This window comes from Vitis riparia, chromosome 18 (assembly GCF_004353265.1).
Source record: "Vitis riparia cultivar Riparia Gloire de Montpellier isolate 1030 chromosome 18, EGFV_Vit.rip_1.0, whole genome shotgun sequence".
In the NCBI taxonomy this organism is placed as follows: Eukaryota; Viridiplantae; Streptophyta; class Magnoliopsida; order Vitales; family Vitaceae; genus Vitis; species Vitis riparia.
The window spans coordinates 9,719,091-9,746,812 of record NC_048448.1 but is presented as its reverse complement, the minus strand read 5'-3'; the positions used below and the strand labels follow the sequence as shown (position 1 = coordinate 9,746,812).

The window sequence follows — 27,722 nt, the reverse complement described above, 5'->3', positions numbered from 1 at the left end:
TGAGGTTACATAATGGTGGATATGTATACAAGCTCTTCGATGCCCATAAGTTTCAAACTAGGAGAACGACCTTTTAGAATTAATTTGGCCTATGATTCAGTGAGGTTAGCAGAATCATATTCAAAGAGCACAATCAAACATTATTGGAAGAGCAAATAGAAACAGCTAATCATGTGGCAGAGCCAGCACCCCTAGGGGAATTGGATGCTGTAAACTGATTTTAGCCTCTTTAACAAACTGGAGAGTGGGAGACAACAGTATTCTCTGTGGAGAAATGGACATGCATCAGTCAATTGAACTCCACCCACTCTATAGTCTCAGAAGCCAAGTATTCACACGGTGGCTTCCACCTCCTCCCTTGACTGTGGACTGAGGGCCAGCCCGTGCTGTGGCTGAATGCTGGATGGGCCATTGCCCATTGCCTAAAGCCTGCCTGTTATGAAGGCCTGTGGAGATTGATAGCCCAAGCGGAGCCGAGCCCAAGTCTGGTATTCTTCAAGAGCGCTTGGAAATGTAACAAACCTCATTTACAAAAATAGTAGCAAATCAGGGAAATATTTTCCAAATATATTGTTTTTGTTCTGTTGACCCCTTTGCCCTCAAATTGAAGCTGTAATACTAATACCCACAATTCAGAATGAGTCAATTCTACTGACCAAATTGTAAATGTCCATCGAATTGACATCAAAGTATCTAACAAAACCCACTTATAAAATTGAACGTTGCCTTTAAATTTGATACATACAAAAAAGTGAAAAGTAGTAGTCTCTGAAAAAATGGCGAATATTGCATTCAACATCTGGTTTTCTCTGTGTTGCTTGGTGGGATTGGTTCAGTGTTATGGAGGCAGAGGATTCAATCCAATAGGAAAGCTCATAAGAGAGGGATTGTCGAAGGGTAGGTTGTCGGACGAATGGACGTGGACGAGTTTTCCATTGAATACAACCAGCAAGTTCCCTCTGGATGGGTTGAAAGAGAGCCATAAGATTGAAAGCTTGCCTGGACAACCCAATGGAGTGGACTTCGATCAGTTCTCAGGGTATGTTACGGTGGATTCTCTGGCAGGGCGCGCATTGTTCTATTATTTTGTGGAGTCACCTCAGAACTCGACTACTAAGCCCCTTGTGCTGTGGCTGAATGGAGGTAATATTTATTCCTGCATGGTAAATTTCTTCGGAAAAAAGAAAAAATTCCCTGCTTTATTGGGTTGTCACCATTCTCATACATCGGATGTGCAGGTCCTGGTTGTTCTTCATTTGGAATTGGAGCAATGATGGAACTGGGTCCATTTAGAGTCAACAAAGATGGAGAAACTCTATATCTAAATAAACATGCATGGAACAAAGGTGAGCTACTTCTTTAAATGTCCACTGCTGTGTGCATATATCAAGATGTAAGTGATCATAGAACTAAACAGCATAATGGTGTTGATACTTCAATTTCTTACCAGAGGCCAACATCATCTTCCTTGAGTCCCCAGCCGGGGTGGGATTTTCTTACTCAGACACAACATCCGATTATAATTCAAGCGGGGACTACAGGACTGCCTCAGATTCCTACATTTTTCTCCTTTCATGGCTGGAGATATTTCCTGAATACAAGACAAGGGATTTCTTCATTGCTGGAGAGGGCTATGCAGGTCATTATGTGCCCCAGCTTGCACAGACCATCCTTCTATTCAACAGTATTCCAGACCTACCTATAATCAACCTTAGAGGAATGGCCGTAAGTTCCTACAAGTACTACAGATTTAGTATTTCTCATATTCCCCTTGTTTTGCATATGTAAATTGAAGGATCCATACATGCGAAATCATATGAACCTTAACACAGGAAGTTGTGGTGTAACAGTTGGGTAATCCATATGTGGATCGGGAAATGGCTTTTAAGGGAATTGTGGACTACTATTGGAGCCATGCTCTCATTTCAGATGAAATATACATGGAACTTATATTGAACTGCAATGTTTCTTCAGAAGAATCTGCATCAGAAGAGTGCATAGCATGGCTTCTTCAAGCAGATAACGCTATGGGCAACATCAGTGTCTATGATATCTATGCCCCCTTGTGCAATTCTTCAGCGGACTCCAATTCTGTGAGTGGTCTTGTTTCCTTGAGAAAACACTAGGCCAATTTCTAAGAATTTACTCATATTCTTTACAATGTTCTGTTATCAGATCTCAGCATTCGATCCCTGCTCGGGGAATTACATCCATGCTTACTTGAACATTCCTCAAGTTCAAGAAGCACTTCATGCAAACGTTACTGGTCTTCCTTGTCCATGGGAATTCTGCAGGCAATGCCACCCAACCAAGTGCAACATTTATGTATACGTCTAATTTCCTGATTTTTTGTCTCCACATTTCATTCACTCCATCCTTTTTCTTCTTCAGTGTAAATATATTTGGGATGTGGAAGGATAGTCCAGCAACTATGCTGCCCAGCATTCAGGAGCTGATGAGCAGCGGAATACAAGTGTGGATATACAGGCAAGGGATCTGAACCAAGTTATTACTCTGAAAACTGCTTCACAACTAAAGCCCATTAACTAATATTAGAGCTTTGAAAGATAATATATAGAATTGAAGACAGAGAGAATGAATTTGAAGTGTTGTGGATTTTAACAAAATCAAATTTAATTTGCAGTGGCGACACAGATGGTGTAGTACCCGTGACCTCTAGTAGGTATTTCTTTAAGAAATTGGGCACATTAGTTAGGACCCCGTGGTACCCCTGGTACACCCAAGGAGAGGTAAGAGCTTACAGCCCCTTAATTAGCTTTATCAAGCCCTCCAAACATCTGGGATTGACCTGATGTAATTTATTTTCCTGGAAAATGGAGACGAAACTGACAAAGTTGTGGCTTGTGAAGGTTGGTGGGTATGCTGTGGAATACCAAAACCTGACATTTGTGACTGTTAGAGGATCCGGCCATTTCGTCCCCAGTTATCAGCCGGCTCGATCACTGCAACTCTTCTGTTCATTCTTAAATGGAACGCTTGGAGCTTCATGTTAGAGACTAAATACTAGACCCGGGAGTTGAACAGAGGAAGACTATACACACACTATTTCTATTTTCTAATGCTTGAAGGATATGTATACAGGAGCGGAAAAAGAACTATCTAATAAGCTCTAGATGGGATTGGAATTTAATAATGTTTTCAGAATCTCAATACTTAGGTAATTGCTTTTACAAAGAATTTCAATGGCTTTGTCCCTCTGCCCCCAGCCTGCTACATATGGAACAAGGGATATGACATGCTTTCTAACTTCAATAAGGATATTTATTCAGCCTACCACAAGGTCTCTTTAACATCAACATGAAAATTTAGTATTGTTTTCAATTTTTGCATAAAAATTTTAAGAAATTATGAAAATAATTGGAGAACAAAGTCAGATTCAAAGTTGGAAGAGCAAATAGAAACTAGTCATGTAACAGAGCCAGCTTCCTTAAGGAGGGATCAAATGTCAGTAAACTGGAAAATCAAGTTGCAGCTTTCATATGGTGTAATTATTTCCTCTAGGTTTACGTTTACAGATATAACAAACCTCACCGACAAAAATAGTAGCAGATCAAAGCAAATATTTTCTTTTTGATCTATGGACCCCTTTTTCCCCACAATTCTGGATGAGTCAATTCTATTAGTCAAATTGGACATCTCCATGAAAATGAAACCTCTCCCCCCCCCCCCCCCCCAGATGGAATCATTTCCTTTCTCTCTTACGTTTATGGTATCCATATTCAAAGCAACCCACAATATTGCTGGGACTAGGAATTACTGAATGAGACAATGCATTCCCATCCAACCCCATAAAATCATTCAGCCAGTTTGGAAGAAGAAACCGTGGCTGCCAAGAATATATGAACTACACACATAGGACGAAGAAGAAGAAGAATAGAGAAAGACAATTTCTTGAATAACAACTTCCTAGAACCAATTTTTAGGCTTTGGTCTTTACAAACAATGGAATCACAGAATGGCCGGCCATATGAGGGTTTCTAGGCTTAATTGTCACAAGCTGTAACTTGGCTCTTAACTAGGGAATATGGATCATATGATTTTACAAATAATTTTATCAACAAATAATATTATAAAGTTAAATGTCATTGTCCATCACGTCAATCATTTGGGCTTCTGTATAAATGATACCAAAAAGCTTCTATTCCAAGTACCACGACCCAACATGAAGGTTGCACCCTTAACATGGCTGCTGCCCCTCCTCCTCTGCTACCAACTGGCTTTGCTGCTCCCATGCAGTGGCGCCACCGAAACTGAAAACCTTTATAGGCTGATAAAATCCCGGAGATCAGCAAATCCTCCTCGGTCTGAACTGTGGGATGAGTTAGATGGTAGGGATGGGAATGCTTCTCCCCTGTATATTGGACCCCAGGATGGGTTGATGCAAGATGACAAGATCGAGTCCTTGCCTGGACAGCCTGAAGGAGTGAATTTTGATCAGTATGCAGGCTACGTGACGGTGGATCCACAGGCAGGAAGAGCACTGTTCTATTACTTTGTGGAATCACCCGAAGATTCTTCTACTAAGCCTCTGGTGTTGTGGCTCAATGGAGGTAATTTCTTGCTATCCAACTTGTACAAAATTAACTGGCACCCACATTATGAAACTGCAAAATAGAATTGCTAATCTTTCATAAGCTTGAAAGAATTCTATATAATATAATGAACATGGATAGACATCCCTGAAGTGAGGAGCTGTTACAAAAGCCAGCATGTCTACATACACAGGCAGCAGATGTGATATAACATGGGGTATTACAGTCTTAACCCAAAACATGGTGAAGCCTTTTTCATCATTAGACATTAAAAATTAATTCTTAGTTTTTTTTTTTGGTTTTTATCTTCTTAAATTGAAATTTTTACTTCACCATTTTCTTCCCATTTGGAAGGCTAGGAACTTGAACCCTGAGAAGAAATAAACAGAATTTGATGGTCCATAGAGAGCACTCTAGGAATTGTATGAAGCACAGGGGAGATGCCAACATGCCAATCACAACAGACCAGAAATGTAAAGTAGAATAGACATGTTCCCTAATAGTTCACCTATATAAGTACAAAACTAGGCTGAAGGCTGACCCTACTTTCAAAAGGGTTGTGTAGCCCCAGCTCTTGTATCCCGTCTTCCACATTGATTAGTGCCCTTCTGAGAAGATCATTATCAACTCCCAAGCCATTAATGGTACTTTTCTTGACCTTAATCATAGGCCTCATAGGTAGTGGACTTCTACAACCAAGTTTCCACCAATGGACGTCACCAACAAGTTATAGGCAACATTAGCCATGAATGCTACTGGTGTTAGGCTTAAACATAGGTTGCACTTCTGCGACTGAGGGCCAGCATTGAACTCGCCCAATCATATTTGAGGCCAAATATTTCTAGGCTGTTTATGTTGTGCCTCATGGTTCCACTTTCTTCATTCGAATTAATGGTCAACAAGAACTTTTTGTATATGATTCCAACATATCAAATTAAGGAATAAGAAAAAATGGAAGGAGGTTGAAGTCGATCCATCAAGACATGACTAATATAATGGGATTGTAACAGGATTCCATAATTAATTTTCAATGTTCATTCATAAACCTGCATATTACCATCCGTAAAATTTCTGAATCATTCCAAAGAAGTATAGACAGACATTCATTTCTTGACATGACTGCTTGTGTTATTGTGCTTCCCATGACCGCTCTAACCTCAAAAATTACCTATTTCACAACCAGTGAGAATACACATCTTCCCGTCTGGGGCAGTGAAACAGGTAAAAGCTTCTAATGGTTAGCGATGCCATAAAACGGCAACCCACTGCTAATGGAAGAAGTGATGGGTGATGTTTGGGATGTGCAGGGCCAGGATGTTCATCCCTTGGATATGGAGCCATGGAGGAATTGGGACCTTTCCGAGTCAACCCGGATGGAAAAACGCTTTTCCGGAATGAGTATGCATGGAACAACGGTGAGCAAGATCTTGATATCCATGTCTGATCTTCCTCAACACCCATCTTTGTTATCCGTAACAATTAATAATTGGGTACATGGGCTTTGAAAAAATGGCAGTGTCAAATGTGATATTCTTGGAGTCCCCAGCCGGAGTGGGGTTTTCATATTCCAACACATCATCTGACTACGTCAATGTGGGTGACAAGAAGACGGCGGAGGACTCCTATACTTTTCTCATCAACTGGCTCGAGAGGTTCCCGCAGTATAAAACCCGGGATTTCTTCATAACCGGGGAGAGTTACTCCGGTCATTATGTACCTCAGCTTGCCTACACAATTCTCTCAAACAACAACAAAACTAATCAAACCGTCATCAACCTCAAAGGCATTGCGGTGAGTCCATCCCCACGTTATTTCAATTCATATGACTACTGCTCTTCCAACTTCATCAATTCTTGGCGCAGATTGGGAATGCTTGGATAGATGAGAATACCAGCCTTAAGGGGATTTATGATTATATCTGGACGCATGCTTTGAGCTCGGACGAAAGTAACGCTGGCATTCAGAAATACTGTGACTTCACTACTGGAAATTTTTCAACCAAATGCCTAGACTACACATATCAAGCAGACGGAGAGGTCGGACATATTGATGTTTACAACATATATGCTCCACTCTGTCATTCATCAGGACCGACTTCCCGCTCCGTGGGTTCTGTAAGTCCTTAGATTCTACGTTTCCTGACTGTTAATATATGAACATAATTAGTTTCTTGAATTATCATGTTAACGTATTTTCTGCTATACATAGTTATTAGTGGGTTTAGCTGTCTAACACAAGCACGAGAGCAAATGAGGACCTTATTTATCAACTCAAGTAAGACAGATATGTTCTTCATCTTGTGTAAATGTAATTAGGTCAATGATTTTGATCCCTGCTCCGATTATTATGTGGAGTCCTATCTGAATCTGGCTGAAGTCCAAAAGGCTCTTCATGCAAGAAACACCACATGGGGAGCTTGCAGGTACTACCATTAGCGAAATTTCCATATTGTAAATAAGAATAGACCATAGTACTAGTACTTGATCATTATGCATTAAAATAGGTAACTGGTTTTATTTTACTTTTCAGCGGAGTGGGATGGACAGACAGCCCAACGACCATTTTACCCACAATCAAGCAGCTGATGGCGAGTGGAATCAGCGTATGGATATACAGGTGCGTCCAGCTTCTTTTGTTTTATGTCTCATTGTATCATAGCTCTTAATTTTGACCTAAACCGCCAATATAACTCTCATCTTAAACCCGCAGCGGCGACACTGATGCGCGTGTTCCAGTTACATCCTCTAGGTATTCTATAAACACCTTCAAACTTCCTGTCAAAACAGCCTGGCGGCCATGGTACTACAACAAGGAGGTAATGTACGACTGTAGGCATTTCTTAGTGGATTCAAGCAACTCCTTGCTCACCTGTTTTCCTCTATGGTGGTTGTGGCAGGTTGGAGGATATGTTGTTGAGTACAAAGGGGTGGTTTTTGCTACAGTCAGGGGAGCTGGGCATCTAGTTCCAAGCTACCAACCTGGACGAGCTCTGACCATGATTGCCTCTTTCCTCCAGGGAACGCTTCCTCCTCCCTCTTGACAGAATCGTCCTCCCATTCCGACTCCGTAATTGCTTCATCGTTTGAATTTCCAGTTTGTTGAAACCAAGATTAACCATGCAAAATTCCACATGACATCCTTCTAAAGAAAGGAAAGTAGAGGACGAGAAAAATAAAAGGATATATGATATTTTGTTGCTCTTGGTTTAGATGGTGGAAAAATGACTTCTAATCTTTAAGACGTTTACAACAGACCCAACCGTATAAGTTAAGTGGAAATAAATAAATAAAGGAAGAAGATGAAAAGAGTAATGAATACAGGACGACCTAGGATTAGATAATCAGTCCATGGCAAGAGTTAACATGATGTTGCTCAGAAATCCATCACATTTTCAATGGAAATGACCAAATATGATGTGACCTCCCAACATGATATTTGTGTCGGCCCATTGATCTTCCAGTCTTAACAGAATTCTCTCTCACCATAGCTGCTTGTCACAACAGAAACTAACCAGTTTGGTTAAATATGTTGACACTCGGTCACTCACAAGAACCCCACGGCTAGCACCGGTACTTACCTTCAGCACTCTAAAGTGAATTAACTTGTCACAAAACAACTTCGCCCAGACATCTCTTGCCATGTCACAACTTCTGGGTTTCCTTTCCACCCGCGTGACAGTTGCAAGTTGCAACTCCACAGCTATATATCTCTACTCTTTTGGGAACTTAGGAACCCAGATAAAAGAACTCAAAAACATCCCAACTGACTATCAATACCTCCTCCAAGAATATTTGACAAAACCTCATATTTCACATATGGTCCATGGTGAGTATCACATTACACAAGCATCCTAGTGAAAACATTAGAATAGAAAACAAAACAAAACAAAACAAAAACAAAAACAAAAACCTGTCCAAAAGTGAATTTCCATTAAAGCATCAAATGTACATAAGAGGTCCCTAACACAAAAATGGGATATCTATCTTATCTCTACACAAATGCATATACAAGTTAAGGCTATCTTTCCTGCAATATCATCCAACATCCCTCTTCTCTTCTCTCGGGAGAAGCACAGCCACCAAGATTTTGTACCCAAGGAAAGCGAACAGTTTTGATATCTTTTCGCCCTGCTGTTTGCATAGTTTTTGCAACAAGTTTAGACATGAATTACAAACTTCTGCATCTCAGGCTTCTGCTTCAACTTGCACCTGTTGGCTCCTTGTTAGCCAGCCAAGGCCGAGGACGAGAACTAAGGAGAGACAACTTGATTTATCTTCAAGAATAGACAGGGACATGCTATTAATAATGAATTATTAGGAAAAAAAAAATTGAAAAAGCTACCAATAGGCCATAATTAGACCTTCTGGAATCGATCATGTACTCTCAAGGCTTCAAGGATGCTGTCAACCCAACTGCCAAAATAAATATTGAATGAGTTACAAAGAAACCTACCAAATCGTACATGTACCCTACGACTAGTACTTTCAAGCCAATTTATTTTGACATAAGAATGCCCTTTTTCATGTGGAACAAACCTTTGGACTGAATTAGTTTTTAATAAGCATTCACAAGAATATTATCATCACACTTAGAAAGAAGTTAGCATATTGCAGACATCCTACTTTTCTGTTAATTATAAAACTGAAATGAAGGAGAAAACAAACATTATTTGAACAAGTAATACAAATAAAAATTCAGCCATAAGCAATAGTAACACCTTAAGAAAGTGTGCAAGTAATTTAATTATGTTAGAAGTTTAAGAGGAAAATGAAAGTAATTAAACACATAATGCAAATAAAGAAACATGAACAAGCAGTAGCAACACCTTCAGAAATATCCCCATAATTTCATTAAGTATATTAAAATTGTCAAATCAAACACACACGAGCTTTCTTCCATTTCTATAAGATTTTTTTTATACATGCCAGTACCGTGCTGTACTCTTAAGCACAAGGATTGTGCAATCATCAATTAAAATTTTGGAAGAATACAAGCTTACAAAGAAGAAAAAGGCTAAAAGAGAGAATTACCCTTCTAGACCCGGATTTGTTGGGTAGTATACATTTCTCAAGCCTGATCTTTTTGCAGCCAAAGCAGTTGTTTCACCAATACAGGCAACTGCATTGCCCCACCGCTCAGATTCTGAAAGAAGATTGACCCAGGCACTGCTCCAATAGAAATGTATCAGTGTATTAAATAAAACAATCCCACCTGAAATCCTAGGTAAATCTAGGCATCCCAATGGGCAAGAACAGTAGTGTTCCCTGAAACTGTATCCTTTCAAAAAAAAAATATTTAGAACCTGCACCTCCATGGTGGCTAGCACCAAACCAAGATAGTCAAATGCACAAATGTATGATTTGGGGGAGGGACTAAGCAGTAAGCAATCAGTTCCAATTTAAAAATGACATCCTAAGTAGATATAAGATCTTCCAAAAGAGTTACAGAATCACATAGCATGATGCCACAAACTTCATATGAACCTGGAAAAACTAAATAAAATCACTGAAGTGCACCAATTGCTTACCGAACTGCAGATGGTGAAGCTACTGCAACAACAGGAGCAGAAAGTGCTTGCTTGAAAACCATTTCATCCACATCATTGACAGGTACCTGGACCAATTAGCTGTTATGAGCTACCCAATTCAATTTAGTTTTCATATGGACAGTGATAACATATGCAAATTTTCTGCCATGTGCATTTATGAACTCTCCATTGATGCAGAAAAGATGCCAACATGCAATGCATCACCATAGTTGCCAACAGGCACATTTAAGCATGCTATCAAGTTAATTCTCACAAGCAGAGGGAAGCTAATCAAACAAATGTTAAGGATGGATGAGTTAGGTGTATTTTCTAGACTTTGCTTGACACCAACATAGCAATTCCTGAGTTAATTTTTTAGAATCAAATAAAAATTTAAACCCAAGTACAGGAACAGTCTTCCATGGCAATCTATTAACCCAACAACATCAGGCTGAGAATATAATAAATATCCATGATCAGACAGAATGTCAATAACTTTTGGTATGCATTTTTTTTTTTTTGATGGGCAATAACTTTTGATATCCAAGAAAACACCAAACCTAATGTAGGACATTAAATAACCCCTGGGTCGCAGGATTTTTTTTTGATAGGTAAATAATCTTTGCATTAACAGAAAGAGAGTATACATGCTGTATACAAAATGGACAAAAGACACAAAAACCTGCTACCATGCCCTAGCGAGAGCCTACCTCTGGGTTGCTGAATTTTGTTTTTTGGTAGGCAATAACTTTTCATATCCATGAAATACCAAACCTTATGTAGGACATTAAATAACCTTTGGGTTGCAGAATGATAAGAGTTGGATATCCATAACATGAAACTCATACAAGAATAGAACACCTATATACCAACACTGAAATACATTACCGTTGTGTACGTGTTCAGCCTTGTGACCTCAAATCCACGACTAGACAGGCCTTCCTCTGAAACAAATATGCAAAAACAGCCACTCAAATTTAATTTTTACCAACTTTTATCTCATCCGAAGATCATAAACATCATGAATTACACCTAACTGCAAACAAACAATAATAGTCTTATGATTACCTCAACATATCTTCCTTCTACATATGAGACATGACAAAAACTTACCAAATGCAAAAGTCTCACTCTAATTCATGCAAAATCAAATATAGAGGAGAGGTTTAATATAAATTAGTTGATTCCTAAGCAGTAAAATTTGCTCAGAGTCTAAAGGGCCAAATAAAATCAAAAGTTCCTCTAGAAGTTCCCTGGGACAGAAATTTTTCTACAAGGTTGACTATCATGGGGAAAGAAGATCTTTCTACAAATCAATAGACTCAAGACAGGACAAACTCTTAGATCATCAGCACAGTGGTTGAAATTAGCAATCAAGAAAAAGAAGAAATCCATGGATTATTATAAGCCTAACCATAGAGTTACACACCATAGTTGCAATTTTAATGATGCTTATTGTCGATGAAAAATAAGAACAGTTCAGTAATAATATAGCAAATTGTAATTAATGTTATTACAGTTCGAGACAAATTTTATAGTAGGAGGTTAATATCCAATATAAAAGGGAAGGGTATCCAACATCTTTAAATTTTAATGTGCATGTAGGTTAGTATATAAAGCGCAATACTGATGCCACCTCAGCATTTTTGCTATTGCAGCTGTCTATTTGTCAATTGTCACTCATATTCATGTGTATTTTTCACAACACACCTTGGATAGTCACATTCTAGACCATTCTTCCTCCTTCTGGTCTCACTTGAAATTGGCTTTGCAAAGTTCCAGATGGTAGATATCATATGTGGAAATCCTTCTTGTTCTTTATATCTCATTGGCATTATTTCTCCATTACAAGCCTACTAGATAAAATTTAGTTCCTTAACATTTCAATTTTTGGGCAAAGGAGGACATTAAAACTGCTCACAATCCAAAATGCTACACACCCATGGATTTTTCCCTATAGGAACATAACATTTACCTTGTCTAGAAGTAATTCACCAACCACTTATGTTAATATCTTCTATCATAACCAAATTCTTCTAACTAGACAAGCAAATCTAGTTTATAATGGTAATGAAGCCATGATGGGAGAAAGCCTTTTAAAGTTTATTCAAGGAGGAAAGGGAAGACCTAGGTAAACTTTAAGTAGGATTAATATTAATTAAAATTGAATTAGGATTGGTATTTGTTGGATTTTAATTAGTATTAGCTAGTTAAGTTATAATATAATTAGAACACGATAGGTTATTAGAGTCCTAATAGACTTTGGATGTTATAATTAAAATTAGAGTCATAATAGGTTATTAGAATCCTAATAGACCTTGGATTGCTTAGAGAAGCCTATAAATAGGCAAATTGATGTAAATCAAAGGGATGAATTGATATTAATAATATTATATTTTCTTTCATTGTAAGTGTTGCAATCCTCAATGGTGAGACTCTATTTATTTTCTTCTAGGTGAGACTCCTAGAAGGCCTTAGTGAGACTCTAAGGTTTTCGATCTTTTTTTCGTTGTTTCTTCTTTCTCTCTATTTCTTATTTTATATTTTTCTCTACCATAAAATTTATTCCTTATACCCTAAAAATAAAACCATAGCCCACCTACTTTTCAGTATAGACAACCATCCTAGGGTTGTCCTACATCAAGCCATCTTCTGGAATCATGATTTTTTGAAGGTAGAACTTAGAATAGTCAATCATGAAACCCAGTGTGGAGATCATTAGTTTATTTTCCGAAGGGATCTATTCACCCTGGATGGTATTTTCATATCATGACCACTAACTTCACCATTTTATCCGAGTGCAGTGGTAATGCACAACTACATTTTTCTATCTTTATGAGCAAATCTTGCAATCATGCAGAGTATCTCACTTGAATTAAATTGACATAAATTTTGTGTGCACAACCAGACTGAGCTAATAAAGTAAACAATAATTTGTCCTGTTACATATCAGAAAGAAGACAAACTGAAAATAACAATATGCCAACTTTGAATGTCGCAATCACTAGAACAACCAAAACGTCCATCAAAACAAAGCATGGAAGCAGAACCATTGCACATACCAATTTCACCACTAGCTTTTGCAGATGCAGGATATAATACTGTGCATTTCCTGTTCCCATCCTTTGGAAGCTCTGAAGCCAAAACCTTACCTGTCGCTGAAGAGCAGGAATCCATAGATACTGTCAAGTTAGATTCCAATATCTGTAGAGGCCAAGCATTCTACCCAACAACCAAATTTACTGAACAAAATATAATTGCATTTCACAACTACATTACACAATAGATAGTTAAACCACATATATGGTGTCTAGAACTCAGAATCAAAGCTTATCCACCATAACATGTTTATATGATAGTGATGAATTATTCCCATCACCAAATATTTGCAGACAGGTAAGAGCCTAAAAACTATTCATGTAGTCTTAAAAGAAAGCATTTACTTGAAATAACACTGCAAAAGAAAGCATGATCTTGAAATAACACTGCAATAGAGTGATGCTGAAGTTCTGTATAGGACAATTCTGTAGTGACTACACCACAAAACAGCCATTGTCAGCAACACCTGAGTTGTGTATTGCAATATTAGAGCAATTATAACAAAAGATATCTGCAAAACCATAAATTGCCTTTCTTTGTTATGAGAGGAGAATTTTCAGAACTGAATCTTGAAGCAATATGATTGTCGATGTATATATTCAATTGTGCCACTTCAGTCATAGACATCCCCAATCTCAATCAAGTATTAGAGCCCACTGATGATCTGACAAGAGACTCTGCCAAAACTTATTTAGTTGCTGCATTTCAGATGGCAAGCATTTCCAATGTTGATACTATTGAAATGAAATTGAGAATTGTGACATGTCAATTTCATGCCAGAACTGTGACCCACTACCCCATAAATGGCAGATTGAAAAGTATTTGTCAGATCAATCACAATATTAAATTTTAAGAGAAAATTTGTTATGTATGCCCTTAAGGCTCCACTCACGGAGAAAGGGGCTGGGGCAAGGAGGTACCTGGTTTAGTTTTAGCAAGGAGGAAAAGAAAAATATGCAACCTATTTAAAAGATAAAAAAAGAATATAACATTAAATTTTCTCAAGTATGGGTCCATGTTATTCTTTTGTAACACCAACAACTAAATTTCTTTCCCCCACCAGAAAAAAACATAAGACAATCATCAAAATTTTAAAGATTTTTTAATAAAGGTATCAAATTATCAACAGCTGGTTTATTGTCAGAAAAGGAAATTACAAGAAGATTTTTTGGACATAAGCACATTGGAGACATTATCATCTTTTAACTCAGAAAAAGATGCATTTTCAAATTAGAAAGCGAGAGCATGACCACTAGATATCCCCATATATAATTATTTGAGGCTCATTACAAAAAATTCAGAAGTACAATATTTTCTATCTGTTGTACTGATAACCTGTCAGAGGGAATAAAAGAAAGACATGATGTAATGCTGATTAGATAATAAACCAATTTATACGTTTCCATCACACAGAGGGCTTTGAATTGCTCGTGTCAGTTCAAATCAATACACAAGCAAGAAATTTTCACAATCATTATCAGAACAATATGGTAAAAACAAGTGGAAAAAAAAGGATATTCAATATGCCAAATTTAATCCTCCAATCCAAAAAAATTGACCAAAGTCATTGAATAAAATGTGCAACTTCCAGAGCAGCAGCAAAACCTATGTTACCAATGTGAATTCCTAGCTTTTAATTTTGATGGCATTTCTTCTGTTAGCAAGAAGATTCCAACTATCCATCACTAAATAACGTTTGAGATTCCAATATTAATTTCTTCTCTTCAAGTTTTGTGGCCAACAAAGCAAGCATAACAGTTGAAGAACATAATGCAGGTATAGATTTATGCACATATATACTTATCAAAAAAAAAATTGTGCATATCATAGCATATACAAGCAAATGCATCAAACCTTTTGATGGGGCAAATGCAACTCTGAGTGATTGCTTTGAGGACTGCATTACTTCTTCAAATACACTTTGTGTACCAGATCCTACAACACCAACATTTACGCACGGGGCTCCAGCAGCCCTAGGGAAAATGAAAATCATTACTAAGATGAACAGAAATTTAAAACCAAAAACATAATAAAAAACAAGTATCATCATTCAAGATCTTTGGACACACTTGATGTGTTACTGCATTGCTTAAAAATGGACACATACTGCACATCTTTCATTCAAGCATCACATGCACTCTCTTTAGTGAGAATAAATAAACATCAAATGCTAAACACGTGCACACACAAAAACATAGAACAGTATCCTGATGAAATTCCACTAGAAATTTAGAAGAAAATTGCTTAAACCTGACTTTTATTAATAATACATGATCCATCAGAGAAAAATTTGTCAATCAAACAATCCAATGTTGTTTCCATCAGAAAAACAGGTTCAAACAGGAAATGTATACCAAGTTCCTCATTAGAACAAATCAAGCACAACCAAGACCATTATATAGTATACCTGTCTGTACCATTGACAGCCAAGACTCATTAGAATTTCCTAGACTCCCAAAATATAATGTGATTCCATCAAGAATCCAAATAATTTCAATAGAGCCAATCCTCAGTTCCAAAACTAGTCCAAAAATGATTATTAACCAAGGAAAAGAAAATATATATCCAACAAGAGTTACAACACTTAGGGGAAGGAAGAAAGAAGTATTATGGAGAACTAGTAATTTAAAAAATAAAAATTTGTATCACTTCAGCCTACAAGAAAAACAATACCGATGAAACATTGTTGTCACATATAGGGGGAAAATTGTATACCCTAGGGGAAAAAATGATGAATCCATCTAAATCAGAAAAATTGTAAAAATCGCCTAGAGTGGGCAGTACATTGCTTGCAAGTTGTAGCCCTTACTTCCATGCCTCGAGAAAGACCAAACCCGCTTCAGGTGAAGTTATGATGATCCAGTCAAATGCAGTATCTGCTGCCATCAAGGAACATGGTAAGAAGAAACAAACAGCATCAAATATCATTTGTAGTTGTATTCTAAGCTAGGTTGAGCGAGCAGTTAATGCATTAAGAAAGCAACCAGTTCTAGGAATGACAAACATTATTAAAAAAAAAAGGGTTTCAATGACATTATAATCACATTTTTTCCTTCATAGAAATCATCTTGCATGACGAAATTCCCAAGGAGTGCAGCACATGAAAAGGAAGCAGATCCACTACTACTCATGGTACGCATGTTGAATTTAGGATCGTAGGATCGACTGAGTTGGGTCAGTCAAGAGTAACTGAATTTACCCAGATGAGGCACAAGATCCGGAGCCCAAATCACAACATGTATCCATTTTATGCTCACAACCCAAAATTAAGAAGATTTGGCAAAATAGGACTTCTTTCCTAATAAGCAAACAAACACAGAACTGGTCAAACAATGGTTCAACATGTCCAACACAAGCAACCTAAATCAGCATGTAGAATCTGTTATCATATATGGCCCTAAGTATGATCTGAATTCTGAAATTATGACATGTACATTAAAAAATAATAACAATAATAATGAAAATAATTAAAAAGTTGCTGCAAACCAAAGACAAGCTAAATTGGAGATTGAGAGCTTACCACTTAATACAGAAGAAAGCCTATCCAAATCAGGTCCCTTTGTGTGTTGAATGAGTGGAAACTCCAAACAGTTAATCCCATGTTCAGCCTGAACTCATCATCAAAAATACCAAGCTTAGCTCTATATCATATACATTGTTGCGGTAGATACACCAATCCAAAACCTTATATATCATAATCACTCATGACTTTTTAGTATCACCATCACTCATGGTACTAATGAACCCCGATACAACCAAAATCGGTAATGAAACGAGGTACTGCCTTATACAGGTTTTTTTTTTTACTCTTTTTCAGAAGTTCCTGAAAAAATGAAACTTCAAAATTCATTCCAAGAACCACACACTGAAATAATGAAATGAGTAAAGTTTGCAGTTTATAAGCTACCGGTTAAGTTCATCAGAGTGCTGGAAAAAATTAGTCCATTTTAGAGGGAGGGAAGGAGGAATTAATTTACTATTTGACAGCAAAATAAAACCACTGGTCCACTATCACCTGCCCCAATATCTTCAAAAGGCTAGTAAATGAGCATAAGAGATACAAAGTGAATAGAGAAAAGAGAAAAGGAGAGGGGGGGTGCAATTCAAGAAAGAGAGTGTTGATTCCAAGACCTCTAGGACCAGAGTCCTAATACAATGTTAAACAGCTAGTTTTCCTGTAACCTGTTGAAGGAAAGGATCAGCAATGTGCCTCAAGCTGGCTAACAATAAATTTGATTTTATCCATCTCACCAAATTAAACAAAATAACCCATAAAAGAACTTTTCAAGCAAAATAAAAATAATAATACATTAATGTGCCTTTTCTTAGGCATTTTTAATATATTTTTTCTTTTTGCCTATCAAAAAAACAAAATATAAATAATAATAAAAATAATAGTACCGTAAACGTAAAGCTATCACTTTAAATAAAATAATAATAATGATACTAATAATAATAATTGAGTTGGCTTCAACAAGGCATCTTTATTATAAATAATATATTAATCAACAAATCAGCCATGAATAGTTATTCATCCCAAAGGCAAAATCAAGAATGAGATTTAGTCACAACATCTGCATAAATTTATGTCTGAATGAATCCAGATATAAAGTTGTGAAACATTGTCTTTAACCTTCAACATTCAACAAAAAGGTAGTTCCAAAATGAAATTCATATTCTGATTTTAAATTAAAAAGGCTTTTATTTATTGAAGATTGTCCCTCCATAACTAACAAAACAGATAAATGACTACTTCTTGATATCTTTTCAAGGAAATTTTAAGGCTTATATTCGCTTAGTGGAAAATGGTAAGGAATGGGGGAAAAATGCTAAAAAATGATTTTCTTAGGCAATGTTTGGTTCCTAGAAAATTTGAAGGAAAATGTGAGGGAAAGAAAATAGAGAGGAAAAATGGAAGGAAAGAAAAAGTGAAGGAAATATGCTACTTCAAATTCATTTCATTTATTTTAAATCTTCGATATAAAGATTAAATAATTTTAAAATGTACATTTCTAACTAATTTTAGTTATATTTTATTTTCTTTTATATTTTCCAATAGGACAATCAAACAAGAAAAAATCATTTTCCTTAACATTTTTTTCTTTCCTTGGTACTTTACCAAGGAACTAAACATTAGATTTAGATATCGTGGAAAATAGGGGAAATGATAAAAGATTTTTCTCCCAGTTTTCTTAAATTCTTTAAAAAAAAAAGCAAAAATGAAAATTTTTAAAATTGCAGTTATCAGTAATTTAATTTCTTTCACTCAACTTGTCCATGGATAACCAAGTAAGATCAAATACAATGTTGTTTTCAAATAGATTTTGAGAATCACACGTGAGCCTGAGCCATGTAAACAGTTTGTTAAACAACATCAGTGGAAGATGTTTGACGTTTGCACAGTGGCAATTGGCACACAGCTACCTAATACGAGAAGTTCCTCATCGTCAATTCTTGCCCTATGTAACTCACGGGTGTTGTTGGAATGCAATTTCAGAGATTATTTCTTGTTGAACTCCTGTCATACGTATACCAAGTAATTTATTGTCGATCCAATCCTATAAGGCTATAACGAAGCATGTACCACCTACTTCTTCTGTAAAGTCAACTAGAGACATTTTGGAGGATAATGAAAGATCGCCATTGACACCTCAAGCAAACCGCTAAGGTTCCTTGTTATGGCCACCCGAAGCCATTCTTTCTTGAAGACGCTTTTCACAAATATGCGCCCACTTTCCTCCATTTTCCCTCTCAATTTTGACGTTTTCCTTACGGAAACTGAGAAAAATGCGATGCTCGTTACAACATTTAATCAAACACCTAATGTGACTACTTAATCATCAATTCACCCCACCCTCCAACAAATCCAAAAGATATACTGTCAGGAAAAAAAAAAATGAAGATATCCAAGTTGTGTGTATATATATATATATATATATATATATAAGGAGAGAGAAAAAGGCACACAGAAACAAACACATTGCTAACCCTAGTTTGGGAATTGAGAAATCAAAAACTTCTAAAAGCCAAAAATTAGAGAGTAAAAAAAAAAAGAAAAGAAAAAAGACGTACCAGAACATTGATAAGCTTGCCATTCTTGCCATGTTCTCTGGTAACAACGACTTTCGGCTGCAAGTAGGAAGTAGAAGAGGAAGAAACTTGGACTCGGCAGAAGGGAGAAAAGATTCTCCCGTGAAGTCGCAGGGGCGGAGACGAAGAAGAAGACGGTGGAGGAGAGAGAGAGGAGAGAGAGAGGTGAGCCATTGGGAAGGGAGACGTGTTGCGTTGAGAGGGTCGTGCAAGGGCCAGCTGTTACCACATCCGCCCCACCTTCCTTTTATTCGCTCCCACACACTATTTTATTTTATTAGTGTTGGATTTGTTTACTAATTACCAGTTTAAATTAGTACACCGCCCCAAAAACGGAAACGTTAGGTACACCTGTGGAAGCTGCTGGAAGCCACGTAGCACACCGTGGGGTACCATGTCAAATTGATATCAGACACACAATCATTTCCCATCCACTCCCCACAATCATGTGATTGCCTTCTGGAGCTGGAGCTCTGCCGTGGACAGCGCGACCCGCTCCTCCCCGTCTTCGTCGTTGCTTCTTCTGGGGACACTAAACCCGAGAGTTTGTATGATAATCCAACGGTACAGATTTGGTTATGGTTTGCCCTTTGCTAGTGTGGCAAGAGTTGCTTTTCCTTCGTTATGCGCCCTTTGCTGCAACACAAGGGGCTCAGCGGCTCAGCCTTTCCAAGGCTACGAATTAATTAATAGGCGTGTTAGGGTGGGACCGGTGGGTCCGAGCTTCATCACTCATGAATCATGATAATCACGATGGACCTTCGCCGTCCAAATCTTCCGTCACTACCCTTTCGGTGTTTCCAATTTTGCAGCCGCCCAACTTCCGATAGCATTTCCTTTTTTAAAATAATAAAAAAAGTGTTAATCAAACTGAATTTTTTTTCATTTTTTACAATTATTATATATGTGTGAACCCTCGGATTTTCTCAGCTTTCCTCTGTTTGCTAAATAATTTTAACAGAACCGGATAAATAATTATTATTTCAATTTATGACATTAATTGGAGATTAAAAGTGCGTTTGGATTGTAGGAAGTATTTCTATTTTTTTTCAATATTAAAAAACTTTTATCTTTAATCCGAAGTTACTGACAAGCCTCAACATTGCCGTGAATTGGTGCTGATAAATTGGCCCAATGCTATGGATCGGAAGAGCTGCAAGTTTTTCACTCATCAGACAAGTACATTATGCAGCAGATGGCAGTCCATCCAACAAGAAGGAAAAAAATGTGACAGAGCACAAACAAGGGCAACACAAGCATCCAGACATTGCTGCACTGGGCTAAGGCCGAATTTTCAAATCCTCCTCTCTATAAGATTCGTCAATATCCAAAAACATAGATAAAGGGGTAAAGGGGAAAATTGCATGAAATCTCAATGCAGCCAAATTACACCCATTCCTAACAGCCTCTACTTTAAACCAAATTAACCACATCAAGAACCCATTTGAATCATGAATGGAACCAGAGAACATTTTCTGGTTCATGAAACAAACCAGCACACAACATTTGCTAGATCATGTATTCGAATAAGTTTCATTTTACCTCCCGCAATAATAAACAAATGTTTGATAAATCCCTAAAAAGAACTGCCTCATTGTCATCAAAATTCAGTTCCACTCCACAATTGGGAGGGGCTCGTGAGAATTCTACACAACCAAGCCAACTACAGAGAAATAAAGTTGATATGCTACTCTAATGTGATAATATCTAATCACTAGAACAAAATATGTCTCTTCCACAGCTCAATCTCAGCTAACTTGCTGTTGGTGGTTGCCATACACGGGGTAAGCCCCGTATGCCGCAGCATACATGGTTGGGTCATGAGGTGGCAGAGCATATCCATAACCATCATACACCTGCCCTCCATAGTACGCCCCACTCCACTGATTGCCAAAATCTGCTCTCATCTGCCAAATTCCGTAAGTGTTGGTTAGGAAAGATGAACAACCAACAAAGCACTAGAGTTAGAATTGGTTTACAATGAATTTCCTGGCCCCATGGCCATTTGAAGACATTCATCATTCCAGTTCATTCCAAACATAATCTAACATAAGAAGAGAGAATTTGCCTGTTTATTTGCTGGATTCCGACCCCAAGAAAGACGGACTGTTTGCTTGCCAATTACTGTTCCATTCAATTTCTGTAGTGCATCCTCAGCATTGTTTCTGTCAAAATAGGTGATAAGGAGGATCAAGTCCACAACTGAACAAATAATAGAGGCTAAAGCTTTGAATATCATCCAACGAGGAGTTCTACCTGTTTGCAAATTGTACAAACCCACATCCTTTACCAACTGGTATTTTTACAGAGACAATCTCACCATATTGGGAGAAAGGCTGCCTGAGATCTTCATCAGAGACATTAGGATCAAGCCCTCCGACAAATATCTATAATGAAACATAGATTAGACAAAAGGGGAGAAGAAGTGTTGCCACTAACAGTTCGAACCACACAGAATGGCTGGACAACTCACTGTTGTGTTCATAGAGTCTCCATCAGATTGGACTGAGGCACCATTTGATGCATATCCACCTACCAAATCCAAAGATAGTATAGAAAGAAAATAAAACCCTTCAATTAAATTCCCAATTTAAAGCACTTCTCAAATTTTGTTTTACATATAACAGCAATTCAGTAAACAAAAAGGTCATGCCAACAAGAAAACGACAAAAAAGAAAATCTCAGATTCTTCAATGGCATATCCAGGAGCTATCCCCATCTGCAATTGGTGAAGAAATATTCTATAATCTACAAGTTATATGAAACCTGGAAAGAAAAGACAGTAAGATAAATCTGATGAAAGATAAGGAAATAAATATAGAACTCCTGCAAAGGTGTGACAGCTTGATAATGAGATACAATCATCAGAACCTATCTTCTCTTCTACCTCAATCAATGCATGAAATATGACCATCTAGCCAAAAAGAGAAGCACAAAACATCCCTCATTGAGGGGAATTACACCTACAGCACCCGATAACCACTTCCAACACAACAACACCAACTCCAACTCATCGCATTGCATCCTTGCCACTGCAATAAAAACACCATACCACTTTCTTCACCCCTACCACAGTCATCACCAACTTTACCAACTATTCAAAGCTGCCCATATCACCATCGTTGAAGGAGATTTACAACTAAAAAGGTCCTATACTAGGTTACTTTGATATTATCTCATTTACAAAATATAAAGGAAAAATTTGCAGTTCCAGGCTAGTCTAGTAAGTAAATCCAGATACAGCAGTTTTCAGTTTATAGATAAACACCTGGATTGATCCTCACTATCAATTCATAGTGGCTAATCATTAGAACAGATCTGCTTCTCATTGCCCAGAAAGGAAGAACAACATTTAAACAGAATATAAAATATACCATCACAAAGCCAAAGAAAATAGAAGAACCCACTATGACCCTTTCAGAAGATGCAAACAAAAAGCATGTGAAATTGTCATTTTACCATGTGAAGAATATTGTTGTTGATATCCAGATGACTTCCTTGGAGTTGCTGCACCAATGCGCATGGGCCTACTCGAACAATATACACCATTCATTTCAGTCATGGCCTGTGACCTCTCATTCTCATCTCCAAACCTCACAAAGCCATAACCTTTTGAACGACCAGTATTGGCATCAAAGACAACTTTTGCAGCCTTAACAGATGGATATTTACCAGCAAAAGTTTCATGTAATAAGCTATCAGAAACATCTGAAGCTAAATCTCCTACAAATATGGAAAGATCAGGACCATTATCTGAACGCTTATCACCCATACTAAATGTTGCCCAGTTCAGCCGAAAGGGCTGATCTGTATTAGGCATCAACACACCAGCATAACCCTGTAGAACCTTCTCAGCCGCAGCATGTGAAAAAAATTCCACAAATCCATAACCCTCTGATGAACCAGTCTGCTTATTGCGAATAACCTTCATGGAAGCAAGCTGCAAGGTAGACGAAACTAAATTTTAGAGACCAAAAAGGCGCCGCAAACAAACAAACGAATGAAAACCAACACAGAAAGCACTTCTAAAAATGTTGTGTATATTCAGAAAGCACTTAAAGGGGAAGTTTGTCCAAGTGGGAGTTTGCGAGTATTTGAAGTAGAAAGGCAAAATAAAAAATAGTAGTCAGGGAAGTTATGTTCTTGAAGTTATATATGCATATATATAGGAGAAATCAATGGGTGCTCCTTGTGAACCTCTTTTTTAGGGGTGTCATAAAGATTTTTCTCTCCAATGACCAAAAAGATCCAGATTTTTAGGCATCCAGATCAAGAAAAAAGGTTGAAACCCCAGATTTTAGAATTTTGAATAAGCCATTACAGGGCTCACCTTTACTCCTAAAACAACTAGAGAATCAAAGGACACTTTTTTTCATGATTTTATTATTTAAAAATCACAGGAAGATTGTCCTAAAGAAATGCCTGATGTCTTAGCATGATTATAAATGAGTAAGTTCACTTGCCAAACTTCTCATGTCCCATGAACCACTATGTTTTCATTTTTCCATAATTCCTTGCCTGCTTATTGGGCTCACTCATCATTTCTAGACACTAATGAAAGAAATGACAGCAATAATTCCAGCAATTGACCTCCTCTTCATTATTTTCATGGAAGCCCAAATCATCTAAGGCCAGGCCCAAGTCTCATTTTTTCATAAGCCCAACAGTTTTTTTGGTACTTATGATAGCCAGGGATTTTCATGTGCACCACATGAGAAACAGAGCATGAGAGTGCAAGCTTTCACCAATGGTAGCCAATAACTAATATGTGTTGTTGTATATTTTTTATTTTTGATTGGATATATGTGTTGTTGTATATTCAGAAAGCACTTAAAGAGGAAGTTTGTCCAAGTGGGAGTTTGTGAGTATATGAAGTAGAAAGGCAAAATGAAATTAGTAGTCATGGAAGTTATGTTCTTGAAGTTTTATATATATATAGGAGAAATTGATGGGTGCTCTTTGTAAACCTCTTTTTTAGGAGTGTCATAAAGATTTTCTCTCCAATGGCCAAAAAGGCCCTAGATTTTTAGGCACCCAGATCAAGAAAAAAGGTTGAAAACCCATATTTTAGAATTTTGAATAAGCCATTATAGGGGTCATCTTTACTCTTTAAAACAACTAAGAAATCAAAGGACACTTTTTTTCATGATTTTATTATTTAAATCACAGAAAAGAAATGCCTAAATGCCTAATGCATCTCTATTAGAAAACTAATGCTTCAACTACATGTTTGCTTATTGAAAGATGGCAGAGAGGAAGTAGAATGTGAACTCTTTTTTTTCTCCCTTTTTCATTGGTAAGAATTAACTTTTCCTCATATAACTGATGGACTTGCCTCAAGTGGCGGAGCTAGGAATTTATTTAGAAGGGGTAAGGTTTATGAAATTTATCCCAAGGAGGCAAAAAGACACAAAGCTTCTCTATTTAGCTCAGTGGTAAGTGTTGGTTTATTCACTTTTAGTGGTTAAGGATTCAAATCCTTCATCACGCCATTTTCATTTTAAATTTTAACAAGGTGAATAACCCCCTGAGCCTTGACAAGCTGCAGCCCTGGACTTGAGCATGGAAATTTATCCAAGCAAGTGGAGTAAATTTTCTTTGAGGCACTTCATCTTAGGAGCACAGAAAGTAGAGGTCCTTTATACAAAAGGCAGAGTACTTGAAATAAAGACTGTGTTAGGGTTTTTACTTAAGAAACCTAGTCTAAATGATGGACCAATAAGGTATATCATATATACCTCACCTGAAGATGGGAATAGGATAATAGGGCAAGCTTTTTGTAGATTCTTTATCCAATATCCAAGCATGAAGGCATAAGTTTATACACACACACAGAGGCAAGTAGCTCGTTCAAGCGATTCTATAGGCTAATAGTGGCGATTTCCTTTTAGTTGACTGACATGATAGTCTAAATAAACTGAGACAATCAAACTTAAATTCTCCTACAACTTGCAATTTTAGCTCCATTATGTTCCAAGCTGTTTGACACATTGGAAATAAAGCCTCCTCAACATTTTTCAATCCACCATGATTTCAACCTATTGTGTATTCCACAATGGAATTACAACATTCACTTCCATAATTATTTTTCTGTTTGAATTTTCAAAAGGATGCTTCTGCTGCTGGTCTAGAACACCATAGAGCAGGCATAGGTATAGTTATACAACTAGGAGGTTTTGGGCGGAAGACAGTCATATCACCAAACCAAAATAAAAAATTTAGCTGTCAAAATAAAGTCTCCTTAACATTTTTCAATCCACCATGATTTCAACCTATTGTGTACTCCACAACGGAATTACAACATTCACCTCCATAATCATTTTTCTGTTTCAATTTGCAGCAGGATGCTTCTGCTGCTGGTATAGAACACATAGACTAGGCATAGGCCTTTGAAGAGTCATATCACTGAACCAAAATAAAAAAAATTTAGAACCATAATGAGAGAGACAAGCAATTCATGTCTCTCATTCAGCAACAATATATTCAGAAGACAGATGATCAAAGTCAAGAGGACAAACAACTTACTAACAATCTAACACTCATACTAATAGTCCATTTTGGTAGTGTTTTTTAAAAACATTAAAAAACACTTTTAACCTAAAAAGTGTTTAAAAAATAAATAAATAAGGTGTTTTGACAAAATTTAGAAAACACTTGTTGAAAATTTGAAAAATTATTTATAGTGTTGAAAAATCAGATTAGTTGATTCTCTTAAAAACAATTTCAGCTAAAACACTTTAACTAGAAACATTGACTAAGAGTGCGTTTGACAGTGATTTTTGGAAGTGTTTCTAGTCTTTCTAACACTTAAAAATTTTTATCTTTTAAGTATTAAAAAAACTAGAAACACTTCATAAAATCACTGTCAAATACACTCTAACTCAATTAAACAATCTAACACTCAGACAAACAACAGGAATCGAGATTCTAATTTCTTTCTGATAAACAGATGAAGTAATGGTGAAAGCAATGAATATTGTAGACAATGTTTGCAATTCAAACTTGCTTGCTTGCATTCTTTTCAGATCGGCAATCATCATTACACTATGCTGGAAATACAAAAGCTACACTTATATCAAGTTCAAACAATTCTTCTACTCCCTGCAACAACTTTCCCTTTTATTTATAAATTAGCATCCCCTTTTAGGCGTTTCCTAATTTCTACCACCAAAGTCCTTTTTTTCCATGAAAAAGGCTTCTCTTTTTTACCTTCTAATAGCTTAAAATTTTATATGCATAGCATAAACCCTTCGACAAAACAACAAGACACAAATCCAATACGGAAATCTTAATGCAGATGACAGAGGAGCTATGAAAGAGACAGCAGAAATATAACAACTCGATCTACTAAATCCCATAAATTTAAAAGACTTCCGTACAATCCAAACCAATATGAACAGTTAAATTTGATGAGGAAGGGCAATAAAATCAAACCTCGCCAGTGGCAGCAAAGCAGCTATGGAGGTAATTCTCGTCCATCCAGTTATGGAGGTCGCCGACCCAGATCGTCCTGTTGTCGGCGTTGGATCCCTGCTGTTGCTGATGCTGCTGCTGATGCTGATGCTGATACTGATGAGGCTGGTGGTGATAAGCCACGAAGTGCTGCGGATAATGCTGCGGCGGCATCATCTGATGCTGCATTACCATCGCCGCCGCCGGATACTGCATGGCCATCCACTGCTGCTGCTGCGGCTGCGGAGGAGGCGGCGGCGGCTGTTGCTGCTGCTGATTCGCCTGTTGCGGATCAGAACCGTTGGTGGATTGCATCTTCGCCGCTCTCCGAACCCTCTCTCACTCTCCTTCTCTCTCTAAAATTACAGAACCGGATTGAAGAATAAGGAGTAAAGAGGATAAGAAGACAAAGAAGAAGAGCCTAGTGAATCTCGAAGTCTATAGAGAGAGAGAGAGAGAGGAAGGCGCGAGGAGGACGGAGGCAGGGTTTGGGGGGTTGAGGGGTGGTGGAGTCTGCGGTTACGGCTATAGAGAGGATTTGTTTTGGGAGGATGACGGATTCATGGGTCGTTTTTGTAAACGCTGGTACCTCCTCGGCCGTACGATTAAGCCCCTCAGCTTCATCACTACCGTTGGATCACATGAGGGGATATGCACCGCTACTGTTGTGCACTCCTCGCGATCCGCCGCCAGCTGGTTCCTACGGTAATTTTTGGGACTTTACGATTTGTTTTAGATTTTCGAGAATCCCTCCCCGTCAATTTTATTTACCCCATCGAATCTATTCTAGGATTTTTCACTTTTTACCCCTCACTCCGATGTTGGGAACATTTCCGTCCCATATATGCTTCTATCTCTGCCATCTCTGGCACGGTTGGAGTCCGCCGCAAGTAAATTTATTTTCCAAATTTTTATTTTAATATGTCCATAAATTATTTAGGATTGGGTTAGTCTGATGTGAACAGTAAATTTCATAAATTTTACTATGGTAAAAAATTTTA

General features: G+C 37.4%; 3 protein-coding genes across 6 annotated transcripts; 1 reads left to right on the top strand and 2 right to left on the bottom strand.

Moving 5' to 3' along the window:
- Window positions 1-776: 776 nt before the first annotated feature.
- LOC117905389 lies at window positions 777-7,749 on the top strand. The gene is made up of 17 exons (XM_034818319.1): window positions 777-1,143; window positions 1,239-1,346; window positions 1,451-1,725; window positions 1,851-2,093; window positions 2,176-2,294; window positions 2,392-2,487; window positions 2,645-2,750; window positions 2,871-3,011; window positions 3,179-3,301; window positions 4,097-4,571; window positions 5,861-5,968; window positions 6,070-6,344; window positions 6,416-6,667; window positions 6,869-6,975; window positions 7,083-7,169; window positions 7,263-7,368; window positions 7,450-7,749. Exons 1-17 carry the CDS (start codon window positions 777-779, stop codon window positions 7,591-7,593), a joined length of 3,132 nt encoding a protein of 1,043 aa, XP_034674210.1. The 3' UTR covers window positions 7,594-7,749.
- Window positions 7,750-8,453: 704 nt separating this feature from the next.
- LOC117906793 (uroporphyrinogen-III synthase, chloroplastic) lies at window positions 8,454-19,515 on the bottom strand. 3 transcript variants are annotated; one of them, XM_034819993.1, is made up of 10 exons: window positions 19,252-19,515; window positions 16,700-16,787; window positions 15,989-16,058; window positions 15,034-15,152; window positions 13,143-13,238; window positions 10,969-11,024; window positions 10,081-10,166; window positions 9,584-9,718; window positions 8,914-8,965; window positions 8,454-8,826 (listed from the first exon to the last, which is right to left on the bottom strand). In XM_034819993.1, the coding sequence occupies exons 1-10, from the start codon at window positions 19,441-19,443 to the stop codon at window positions 8,803-8,805; spliced, it is 918 nt and encodes a 305-aa protein (XP_034675884.1). In that variant the 5' UTR covers window positions 19,444-19,515; the 3' UTR covers window positions 8,454-8,802. The 3 variants fall into 3 exon arrangements, with proteins under 3 accessions (XP_034675884.1, XP_034675885.1, XP_034675886.1); XM_034819994.1 differs by having other exon boundaries at window positions 15,989-16,055; window positions 19,252-19,513; XM_034819995.1 differs by lacking the exons at window positions 8,454-8,826; window positions 8,914-8,965 and having other exon boundaries at window positions 9,580-9,718; window positions 15,989-16,055; window positions 19,252-19,513.
- A 1,273-nt stretch (window positions 19,516-20,788) lies between these two features.
- LOC117907243 (polyadenylate-binding protein RBP47-like) lies at window positions 20,789-27,269 on the bottom strand. 2 transcript variants are annotated; one of them, XM_034820713.1, is made up of 6 exons: window positions 26,704-27,266; window positions 22,729-23,209; window positions 21,743-21,801; window positions 21,526-21,656; window positions 21,338-21,434; window positions 20,789-21,176 (listed from the first exon to the last, which is right to left on the bottom strand). In XM_034820713.1, exons 1-6 carry the CDS (start codon window positions 27,034-27,036, stop codon window positions 21,018-21,020), a joined length of 1,260 nt encoding a protein of 419 aa, XP_034676604.1. In that variant the 5' UTR covers window positions 27,037-27,266; the 3' UTR covers window positions 20,789-21,017. The 2 variants fall into 2 exon arrangements, with proteins under 2 accessions (XP_034676604.1, XP_034676605.1); XM_034820714.1 differs by lacking the exons at window positions 20,789-21,176; window positions 21,338-21,434 and having other exon boundaries at window positions 21,522-21,656; window positions 26,704-27,269.
- Window positions 27,270-27,722: the final 453 nt, after the last annotated feature.

Excerpts from the sequence above, each read along its gene's own strand:
- LOC117905389 (XM_034818319.1), top strand. The coding sequence starts at position 777 with ATGGCGAATATTGCATTCAACATCTGGTTTTCTCTGTGTTGCTTGGTG. Across the intron at positions 2,094-2,175 it reads CTTCAGCGGACTCCAATTCT|ATCTCAGCATTCGATCCCTG; the intron begins GTGAGTGGTCTT and ends TTCTGTTATCAG. Across the intron at positions 2,295-2,391 it reads TGTCCATGGGAATTCTGCAG|TGTAAATATATTTGGGATGT; the intron begins GCAATGCCACCC and ends TTTCTTCTTCAG.
- LOC117906793 (XM_034819993.1), bottom strand. The coding sequence starts at position 19,443 with ATGGCTCACCTCTCTCTCTCCTCTCTCTCTCCTCCACCGTCTTCTTCT. Across the intron at positions 11,025-13,142 it reads AAAAGCTAGTGGTGAAATTG|AGGAAGGCCTGTCTAGTCGT; the intron begins GTATGTGCAATG and ends TATTTGTTTCAG. Across the intron at positions 8,827-8,913 it reads TACATGATCGATTCCAGAAG|ATAAATCAAGTTGTCTCTCC; the intron begins GTCTAATTATGG and ends CTATTCTTGAAG.
- LOC117907243 (XM_034820713.1), bottom strand. The coding sequence starts at position 27,036 with ATGCAATCCACCAACGGTTCTGATCCGCAACAGGCGAATCAGCAGCAG. Across the intron at positions 23,210-26,703 it reads GCTTTGCTGCCACTGGCGAG|CTTGCTTCCATGAAGGTTAT; the intron begins GTTTGATTTTAT and ends TCTACCTTGCAG. Across the intron at positions 21,657-21,742 it reads GAGACTCTATGAACACAACA|ATATTTGTCGGAGGGCTTGA; the intron begins GTGAGTTGTCCA and ends GTTTCATTATAG.